The 11,435-nt window shown below is 38.0% G+C and overlaps 1 protein-coding gene across 2 annotated transcripts; it reads right to left on the bottom strand.

The window, feature by feature from the left end:
• Positions 1-2,810: 2,810 nt before the first annotated feature.
• On the bottom strand, positions 2,811-9,306 carry synpo2b (synaptopodin 2b). Of its 2 annotated transcripts, none has more exons than XM_084099790.1 (2): positions 9,035-9,306; positions 2,811-6,002 (listed from the first exon to the last, which is right to left on the bottom strand). In XM_084099790.1, exon 2 carries the CDS (start codon positions 5,660-5,662, stop codon positions 3,665-3,667), a length of 1,998 nt encoding a protein of 665 aa, XP_083955916.1. In that variant the 5' UTR covers positions 5,663-6,002; positions 9,035-9,306; the 3' UTR covers positions 2,811-3,664. The 2 variants fall into 2 exon arrangements, with proteins under 2 accessions (XP_083955916.1, XP_083955917.1); XM_084099791.1 differs by having other exon boundaries at positions 9,039-9,300.
• Positions 9,307-11,435: the final 2,129 nt, after the last annotated feature.

Raw genomic sequence — 11,435 nt, 5'->3', positions numbered from 1 at the left:
GTTTTAAGTTAGCATAAATACTACAGCATCAAATTAAACTAGATAAACAGTTACTACAGGTCATGTAAGTTAAATAATTGCATGTATAATTCAATGATTACTTAGCAAAAAATGATCTTGATGAAAAATTACTTTCTTACCTGAAAATCTTTTTATTTATTTTTCATAAAATGTACAAATTTGCTCTCAGTCTGGGCAATTTCTCCTGTGATCTCAAAAAGAAGATCGGAGTGTATGATATTGATGACGTCACCACAGCTCTTTTCTGACCTGTCAAACAGACAGTTTGACATCTAACCACGTGTTACAATACTCCCCGTTCTCCCCTTTATAACAGAAAACATAAACACATACTGTGTAAAAGAATTTCCTCTTTGAGGTCAATTTAAAGTTTCTAACCTAATACTAACTCCCCTGAAAAAAAGTGACTTTCACTCCTTGTGTGCTCATAGTGTAAAAGATAAATTGTAATTATATTAAATTACTAGAATGCTAGGCCAACAAAATACTATTAACTGACAACATATTTTTCACTACTGTGAGTTTCATTCCACACTCACCCAAAGCAGATTTTACTCAGAGTAGGTACACACAGTTCCTGGTAAGAATGATTTTTTTCTCAGTACACACAGTCCTGCTTAATTTAAATCACTAAAAGCTGTGTCCTGTATTGACGATGATGAATATAAGTAACTATTTATTATTACTCTTATAAACTACAAAAACAAAATTTGGTTTGTCCACTTATCTGCTCACTCCCAACAGCCACAAAATTGATTACTTGTACCAAGTTAATTACACACCAATATTATACAGTGAATAGCAGTGAACAAAACGACAAATTTTATATTTTAGTTTTTACTGAATAACAAATTTCCTAAAACTTCTGTAATGAATCAATTCAAATATCAACTCATAAAGCCCCATTTAGCTATTCTATTTATTTTGATCAATCACAATAATATTTTGATTACAGTTTCCAACTGACTGTGGATTGTGGATAATGGATAGTTTGTGTATAGTTTGTGTGATGTGTGGAATCACTTGGCAGAGAACTACCCTTGCTATACCTGTTGCTGGTCACCAGAGGCTGGAAAGAATGGAAAGGCGTCCCATATACAATGGGTTATTTTGGCACTGAAGAAAAGCTGTTAGTAGGGGATGTAACAGCTATTACAGGCACCATCTCCTGTGGGCAACCAGCTAACTCATAGAATACTCTTTGCTTCCATTCTGCTGGCGTTTCTGGTAGTGATTTTCTATGAGTAGCAGACATTTTGACCTCATCGAGAACAAAGGAGCTTCGAGCAACTGCCTCCATAGAAGGAAGTAGTTTTTTGGGCTGCTCCGACCAAGAATATTGTCTGTTCATTGATTCACGTGTTGGATGGACACCTGAGGTGGATACAGGGAAAGCGGAAGACACATAGGACAGTCTCTGAGGAAAAGACAATGACTGGCTCCTGCTGAATCCCTACAGAGCAAGACAGAAGGACATTCACTTATTAGTTCTAGTAAAACAACTTGACACAGTAGTTGACTCATGAGCCTTATCAAGTAATCACAGATTTAGTTTGTAACATAAAGAAACTCTTGATGCTTTTGGATTTCTAACAAGACTTTTTACCCCAAACAAAATATAAATTATTACATGCATTTAGACTGCCCTCATCTGGACAGTGTCTGTAAATGCTCTATAGAGACATAGCGCTTATTTTAGGTTAGGGGAGGCCAGGGTTGTTTGACTACTGGGGTTGGTTGGCACTGGATTAATTCTGTGGTTATAATTAGTCGTCATGATTTATAATTAGACTGTCACAACATTTTTGAGAGTGGTGACACTCTTGATAAGAGTACATTTTTTAAAATATAAATATGAATATCAGTTAATAGAGACATGTAATAATTGTAAATTATTGTATGTAGACATGTAAAATGTATGTAATTGAATTATATATAATTAAAATAAAATAAAAACATTAATCACATTTAACACAATCATATAATAATAAAAATATAGGCCTATATATTTGACAAATATTGTGATTATGATTTCTTTCTTCTATTTTTCAAACAGTCATCCTGAAATATTTTTGATTTTACATAACTTTGTAACTTAACTACAAAAGTCTATACTCAGTTTGGGAAGGTGGGGGGACTTCATTGGAGGAAAAAAAGAAATGTCTGCATGTCATAAAGTAAGCTCTGAACACAATCTCCAAATTATTATCTAAAAAATTATGACATTGCCTGTGTCATGACAGCATTGCCATGCTGTGTTCTAGTGTCGTCATTAGAACATGATGATTGAGTTGGGGATGGGGTTATTTCAGCACTTACCTCTAGTTAAAGGCACTTGACTAGTTAATAAGTGTAAGACCTATCAGATTGCTAAGCAGAGATGGTGTCTTATTAGGGTTTGTGTGTTGCACACATGGTGGAGCGAGAGCTATATTTAAAATGAGCTACGTGCAGAGTTAAGAAAAGCTACCCATAGTATTTCAACAATCTGTGAAGAACAGAATTATTCGGACAGAATAAAGAATACACTCGTCAACACTGTTCAAATATGGTATGCCAATGCAAAATCACATAATTTAAGTTTAAAATTTAGAACTTAATTTAGAACTTATTGACCCAAGGTGTATTTTTATTACACTGAAGGTGTTTCATTTAAGGACTGGTCTTTGCAGAAAATTAAGATAGAAAGCAGGTAGAGTAACATGAGCAATATGGAAATACCAGAAAGAGAACTGTGGTAAAATTGGTAAAGAAAAGCAAATAGAGAGCACAGAAAGCATTAAGTGAGACAGAGCTGATGGAGATATTTATTAAAGGGAGACATCAAGAAGTGCAAGGGAAAGAAGAAACAAGAACAGAAGAAACATTGTTCAGATTTATATTTGAATTAGTACAAATTAATGTTAAAAGTATTCTGTACACCCATCCTTTGTTTTCTGCATTTGAACAGTCTGCTAAATACAGTACAAATAATTAATTTACAAAGTACATAAGAATGAATTAGAGGTCTGACAGAATTGCAAAGGAGACTCAGTCCAGGGGGAGATCTAGTATGTTGATTTGGAACTGTAGCCAAAATGTAGCACCTAATGCTTTTAACACTCATTATTTCATTGGTGCTTTGCCTGGCCACACATATCAGAAATGTAAATTCCTTTTCACAATCCAGGGCCACTTGGCATAATGAGAAAATATTTATCAGGTTTCTTTTTTCTTTTCTTTTTTTACAAAATACAGATAAAAATAAATGCAACTGTCATTCACATGGAAATCAAAATAAAATTGTGAAACTAATCAAATCTAATCAAATCAATGTATGCTATAAATTGTAGGACTGTTCTATAATGTATGAAATTATTATCTTAAGCATTTATCTAGAAAGTATCATTAAAAGGGTCATTACATGAGGAATCAAACTTTCTTTGATCCTTTGACATTGTACTATAAAAAAAAATTTCAGACCACAAAAATCCCTCCTAACTGCAAAAACAGCATTTTTTGAATCTGCCAAAACAAAATGTTTTTCATGTATATTCTATTCTATTTTTAATTTTTTTTGTGCCAACATTTTTTTTTTACTAACTTTACTAACATTAAAAGTGAATCAAGAGACATTAAAATAATATAAAAAGCATGTCATGACCTAAAGTTGTAAAATTATTGGTTTCCATTGCTTGCCAGTGTTTGACTTTTTGGCTGAAAACTTTGGTCTTGGAGTCACTGGTAATGCACATCGTGAAGCATATTCATTTTTCATGGGTAAAGAAGACCCTACAAAAAGATTGGCCCCAGTGCTTCCAGGAGCATTGGAGATGTTTCTGGGGCCATCATACATAGACTGCCGTTTCCCATCTAATTGTCGTGGAACAATGGTTGCCTCATTTGATGTAGACTGATGGACAAATGGGTATGGAACACTTACCTCTCCAGTGGCTTTAGATGGCTTTAGAACTGGCTGTGAACTTTTGAAAAAACTATTTGGGGATGAAGAGAATGTTGTAGATGGCTCATAAGCGAAGGACTGGGTCTTAAAACTGGTAGGGGGTTGATAAGAAGTTTGTTTAGACTCTTCAGGGGAAACTGCTTCCTTAGCCTCTAGAGTGGAGTTGTAGGTAAAAAGTGAGGAGTTCAGTTGGTAAGGCTGATGTTTCATAATGTCCAGAACATTGAGATGTTTGGGTGGTGGTTTCATCTTCTCCTTGCTTGCTTTAGGCTTTATCTTTGGACTAGTTGAAGGAGGGGGTTGTTTAACTGCTGCAAGAGGATAAAAGGGGGACAAAATAGGATTGTAGGACACTGGAGGTGGGGCACGGACATTAGAAGAGTATTTCCAAGTACTTGGCATTGAAATTGTTGGCGATGAGGATCTTGCCTTGTTGGCTCGCACAGTCTCATCGTCCACCACAAATTTTTCCATACGGGACTGTCTACGAGCAAACAGTTCAGCTCCTTTTCCTTTAAGGTTCAGCCCCTCAGAATCACCTGCATCTGATGAATACCCTTTAGGAGAAGCTGATGGAGCCTTAGATGCCTGAACATATGTGCCCAGGTGTTGGGGTGGACAAGATGCAACAGAGTTACCATCATTTTGTGACCTTGATGTTTTAAACTGGGAAGCACCAGCATGGAGTGAATCTGGTTTATGTGCCTGATGTGGTTTTGGAGTCCAGGCTGATTGATGCAGATCTGGTGAGTGGGATGGAACCCAAGCAGGTGATGCCTGCTGTGATATCGGTTGAGATGATAATGAGGGCCGGGCTTTTCCAGCAGGCTGTAGCTTTGGTGGGTTTTGTTGGGGTACTGCATGTACCTGGGTGTGCCCCATAACTGGAACTAAGCTTGATGCTGCAAGGGGACTCCTAGAGATGGCACGGCCCTCTGCGGACCAGGGAGGGTGAGCTGGGTTGATAACAGGTTTGGGTAGGACAGGTGGAGGGTTTTTCTGCTTGATCTTTGGAGCTTGCATGAAATTGCATGCTTCAGCACCCAGACTGAGAAAGTCCTCTTCTGGAACTGACTCTGTTAAAGACTTCTGATCTCCTTTCTTTTGAAGCAGGGTCATTTCTTTTAAGTCTGCCTTGATTGCTCCTCTCCTTTTAGTTTCTGGTAGGATCCTCCTTTTAATTGCAGGTATAGCAATACGTTCATCACGTGAAGCAATGATGTCTGATGTGGGGGACCAAACTTGTGGGGTTGTGTTTACTGGAACATTAACTTTGAATATGTTTTCAAGTTTCTTAGGTGTTGGGCTTGAGACACCTCTGACTGGTGAAAAAGTTTTTTGGCCTTGACTATGACCACCAAGGAAGGGCTTAGCAGTTCTGTTGGGAACAAGGGGTCTGGGAACAGCCAATCCTTGGTATGGATCCAGACCATTCATACCATTTGCTGATTGTGGCAACATCTGTTGCTGAATTGGCTGCTCTTGATACTGCTGTGGTTGTCTTTCATAGACATCTTGTGGGGCTTGTGTACTTTCTTCTTGCGGAGGACGCTTTACAATTTCACCTACTGGTTCCACAACTGCATCCACTGGTATGCCTTTTCGTCTCATTTCCTCTTGTTCTGCAGAAAGATCATCCATCCTTTGACGCCTCTTGGCAAACATAAAGACTCCCTTGCCTTTTGTCTGTGGCTCCATTGTTTCCAACTTATACTCGGCCTGTGCTTAAAAATTCTGATGTAGCTCAAAACAGTCCGTTGGTTCTGATCAGTCGTCTTCTCAGAATAATTTTTTGAAGAGCGTGGCAATCTGACGTCCTGATTTACTTTGAAGTGTACAAACTCATTCTTGTCCTGAAATCTGTCTTCTAGAAGATATACCGTAACTAACCAGTGTGAACCTTCTGACCCTTTGTTAACACTTCTTGAACATCAACACACCCTTGTTTTGGCAGCAGTAAAAAGCAAAGTGTTATGTTTACTTTTAGAGTTGGCTTTTTTCAGCTGTCTCGCTGACTGTACCACACTCCGTCTTAGTCCTGTGAAAGAAAATTCATGACAAATAAATATATAAATAAAATGGCATGAAAATGATGAAGAATGGAAATTCATAACACAATATAGGAATTATTTAGAAATTCATACATTAATGCATTTGGGACAACATGATGCAGCATGGGCTCATAGGCCACATACACAGTGCAGGTAAATTCAGTGGTAAGTTAACCTTTTAGTACTTAATCCTGTTCTGTAAGCACACAGTTCAGCAATTTACGAGAGGGACAACCACATTTACACACATTCTATGCAGTGTGTACGGAACTGAAGTGAACAACTAATTGTTAATGATGTTTTTAAATGTGTATCAAAGTTGTGTCTCTCTTCTGTACACGCGGTGCAAGAAATCACAGGGAACAAGAAATGTCTTGACTCATTAGTGTTGCCAGATCTTGCTAGAAAGAAAAACACAAATAAGATCAAGCCCATAATAAACTTATTTCCAAATACCAAAATAATGCAACCTGCACTAAACTGGATCGCTATATGAGCCAAGTCCAAACAACATGTCCAAAGATACTTAATACACGTTGCTTATAATAAGTGGACATAAGTGGCAACACTTAAAGAGCGTGCTTTCACACATAAACAAAACAAGACGGCTCAGCCGACGGTGGTTTAGTGTTCATTGAACATAACAAGTCTTTGGTCGCTGTAATATTACTTTGGTAAAAAATAACGGATATCAAACGTGCGAGATGCCAGAACGTTGCTATGGTTACCACAGTGTCAGTCATCATAATTTCGAGAGTGAGTTCAGTTCTATACACACACAAAACAATAATTTAGGGGATTCGCTCCCATATTTAAAGGGTTAGTTCACCCAAAAATGAAAATTCTGTCAGTAATTACTCACCCTCATGTTATTCCAAACTCGTTAAACTTTCTTTCATCTTCGGAACATAATTTAAGATATTTTTGATGAAATCTGAGAGCTAGCTCACTCCTTCATAGGCGTCTATGTAATTTCATTCTGCCGACTACTAAAAGTTAGTAAAACATTGTTAAAATAGTCCAAGTGACTACAGTGACTACAGTGGCTCAACCTTAAGTTTATCAAGCGACATTTATCAAGTTTATCAAGCGACGAGAATACATTTTGCACAAAAACCCCCCCATAAAATAATGACTTTATTCAACTATTCATTTTCTTCTGTGTGGGCCTCTGACATGAGGTCATGAGAGCGCCACAACACATGTGCGAGAACTGAGAAGATGATGGGAATCACGATCATTTGATGGGAAAGTGTGAAAGGTAAGCCATTCATTTTGCAGCATTGGTAAGCCACTTTTACGTTTTCTCGTTGGTTTCTCACGATTCAGACATCCCTGAAATGCACACTTTAGAACCATTTTAAACACTATATCGAGACCCATCTGCATCATCTTCTCAGTTCTCGCACATCCGTCGTGGCGCTTTCGTGAACTCACGTCAGAAGCCCGCACAAAAGAAAATGAATATTATTTATTTTTGTTTGTTTTTTGCATACAAAATGTATTCTCGTCGCTTGATAAACTTAAAGTTGAGCCACTGTAGTCACTTGGACTATTTTAACAATTTTTTTACTAACTTTAGCCGGCAGAATGAAATTAGAAGTGAGCCAGCTCTCAGATTTCATCAAAAATATCTTAAATTGTGTTCCGAAGATGAACGAAAGTCTTACGGGGTTGGAACAACATGAGGGTGAGTAATTACTGACAGAATTTTCATTTTTGGGTGAACTAACCCTTTAAATGCGGTTGTAACTCCTGAAATTTGTATATGTGGCCATAGTGCACCTTGAAATTTGCATTAGTCATCTCATACGTAATTACCATACTGTGTTTAGACACCAACTATTATTTCAAAGTATTGATAAGATAATGTACTATCATGACATTTCAATATTGTATTGTTTTATTGAAGTGCAGTTTAGATAAGAACATTTAAATTAAGTGAGGTCTTTTATCGTCTATTAGCTTACAATGATCAATTTCTCTGTTTAACTCTATAAATCCTTAAAAACTTCATCACACAAGCCTCAGTAGAACATTGTTAGCTGGGTTATTTGAAACTCATTCAAACTTTAGGTCTAACCATTTTTAATTCACTAATTTAAAATGAATTCCACCAATCTTGTCTCTTATCAGACACATTTAAATCAAAACAATTCTGACTGCATTAATAAAGCTTTAAATAAATAAAAAAAAGCACGAGGCAATGCCTCAAGTTGTTCTGGAGAAAATGGAGAAAATCTATCTTTACGACTTTGTAAAAAAAAAAAAAGAAAAAAAAAGTCGTATGGGGGTGGTGTCCATTTAATGGAGTCAGGGCTCCTCACCAAGGGATCGTATGACAAATCTCTACTGACACATGCTGGTGCCTATCAAACCAGTGGCTTGAGGACAACTGCACTATTGCACTATTATTTAAGAAGCTCTCAAATGTGTTTAAGCATATGGCTTGCCTCATCCATCCCAAACCATTAACAGTATTGACAAATGATGATCCATTTAAGAAAAAAAAAATCACTTTCTGCAGTCTTCTAATTGCATATTTAGACAGCTCTCCACATCCAACATCAAAACCGAACAATCCTTGAGTGTTTCAGTCTGTGAGGAAATGTATGCACGTTTACAGAATATCAGCATAATCAGACGATACATTGCCTTGTATAGCAAGGGAAGGCCAGTGTGAAAACCCTATTCCAGAATTGGTTGGTTATTTCTGTCCAGGCACTTTAACAGTCAAGACATACTCATCCAAGCAAGTACCTTACAAACCAGCCAAATGATCAAGTTTCAAATATATTTTTAATTTATATTTTATATTGTTATAATTATATTCATCCTATTAGAGGTATTGAAGGTTCAGTATATAATGCATTAAATTAAAAATGTTTTTTAAATTTCTTTCATTAAATAACATTAGACAATAATAATCATCAGTGGAGAGGTGAAGAAAAAGAAAAACACAAACAGATATAGACAAAGACAGCCACTGAAGGACAGATTTGGAGAAGATTTGTCTTACGTGCCTGTCTTGCTTGGTGTCTGCTGAGTCTGGTCGGTTCCGTCAAGGAGCCAGTGCCCCACCACTCTCCCTGCTCAGCACCCTGGACTTGAATTCCACTTAACATACAGGAGGTCCCACACATCTCCCTCCTCCTCCTCCTCTCCCGTCTCCTCTTCTTCTTCAGCCTTTTTCTCTTTCAGTTTACAAGGAATCTAAAAGTTCCTGCTTCAAGTTCTCTGGGTTCTAGTGAGAACCTGTGGTAGAAGAGCATTAGTCCACTTGAGTTTGTTGTTGTGTCCAGATATGGGGAGGCAGGTACTTTGAGAAGGGTCCATATCAGTCTCTTCAGTGTGGGAATGGGGAGTTGCTCTCTCACGTCAAAATATACTGATAGAACCATCATTTAAGTGACCAGAGAGATGTACGCTTGCTTGGTGGGGCCATGAACACAAATAGCTTCCATTGCAGTACAGACATCACACAAATGGACATGCAGAGTAAAAACATGGAATATACAGTATAATATAAATTACATTGCTATTGCAAGCAAATATTCATTGCTTGATTTCCCCGTATTACAAGTCAAGTCACCTTTATTTATATAGTGCTTATTACAATACAGATTGTTTCAAAGCAGCTTTACAGTGATAACAGAAAAAATAATGCAACAAAGTTTGTTTCGGCTGTACAACAAATCTAGAATAAAATAGTGTCATAGTCTTAAGTAAGTTCAGTGATGGTTCATTTCTGTTGTAAAAAAAGTTATTAATTTAGTATTTTCACTGTGATTTTACATATTTATGAATGAACGGCTCGTTTCAAAATCGTCCCAGTCTACTTACATTTGTTAAGACATCTGCTTTAAACATTACAGTGCTCATGATAACTTTTGTTAACTTTACAATAAGTAAATCCACACTCTGGGATTAGAGGAGTGAAAGCAGGAGATAAAGAACATAAACTCTTACTAGATGCAGATGACATTTTTGCAGTCATAACTGATCCTCTGACCTCTTTAACACAGCTAATGGATGTTATACAATCCTTCTCAAAATTGTCAGGTTACACTGTCAACTGGAATAAATCTGAAGCTACCCCCCATTCCAATTCATGTTTACCAGTTATGGTAGAAGAGTTTAAATTTAAATGGGTCCCTAAGGGAATGAAATATTTAGGAGGAAATAATAGCACTCAATTTACACCCACCACTACAGATGTTCAAAACTAACCTGGAGAAGTGGGAGAAAATCAAACTGACTCTTTGGGGAAAAATCTGTATTATTAAGATGGTGATAGCCCCCCAGCTTAACTATGTCCTAATGATGCTTCCGATTAAAATACCTACTTAATTTTTTTTAACAATTTGACATTTTAATGAAAAAAACTTTGTGGGATGGGAAAAGGGCAATAATTAATCTAAACAAGTTAATTGCACCTTAAGAGGAGGGCTGGGTTTTCCTGATTGTAGACTTTATCATTTGTCATTTGCTATGGCAAAAATAGTTAAATATTGGAATCAGGAAAAAGATAAAACCGACTGGATGAATGCTGAATATAAAATATGTTCACCTTTTACTCCCATTGAAGTATTTTCGCAGTCTGCTTGTAATACTACAAACCTGTTCCCTTTCGTTCAGTCACTCCGAGTTACGTCAGTGACTAACGAAATGGGGTTTTGCTTAGAAGCCTATCCCCTTCAAGTTCTTACAAAACGAGCCAATTGGCAAAACAATGCCATGGGTCTGCGGAATTTGCATAGAACAAATCCGCCCCACCGCGTGGGTATAAAAGGAGCAGCGCTCCTCTGTAAGCTGTCTATGAGTTCTAGATACGAGACAAGCGACACTTCGCGGTTGTGGTGTGACGGCGTGTTCCAGCGAGATCTCATTCCTGCTGCTGGTCTGTGCAGTGATCTGCCAACAGTGTGTGTTTTCTCCATGGGCGCTTCAGCACTACTGTTTTAAAGATGTCTCACCCGTGTTTTTCTGGGTGCGGTAGACAGATTAATTCTGCTGATGGGCACAAACACTGCCTGGCGTGTTTGGGCTTAAATCACGCTCAGGCAGCATTCGTGGATGCGTCATGTTCTCATTGCGGGAACATGACTATCGCAATGTTGCGATCGAAACTCAATGACCTCCTTAGCAGAGTCCCCTCTGACACACCCCAATCTATTCTCTCCACGAGAGGGGATACTTTGGCTGGTGGCCAGGGTCATCTGCGGCTGACGATGTGGAACAACCCGATGAATTCTCCCCAGGCCACATCCCCCTCTTCCACATTGCAACCCGTGAGGTCTCCTTCGGGGGTACCAGCATTGCCCGAGTCTGATCCAGAACTGACTGCCATGCTTTCCCAGGCAGCCGCGAGCATCGGGCTTGTGTGGAAACCTCCGCCATGTAATAAGCGCTGAAGGCTT

Source organism: Abramis brama (genome assembly GCF_963993115.1).
Source record: "Abramis brama genome assembly, chromosome: 2".
Classification (NCBI taxonomy): Eukaryota; Metazoa; Chordata; class Actinopteri; order Cypriniformes; family Leuciscidae; genus Abramis; species Abramis brama.
The sequence above is the reverse complement of the archived record's forward strand: the minus strand, read 5'-3'. Positions and strand labels throughout refer to the sequence as shown.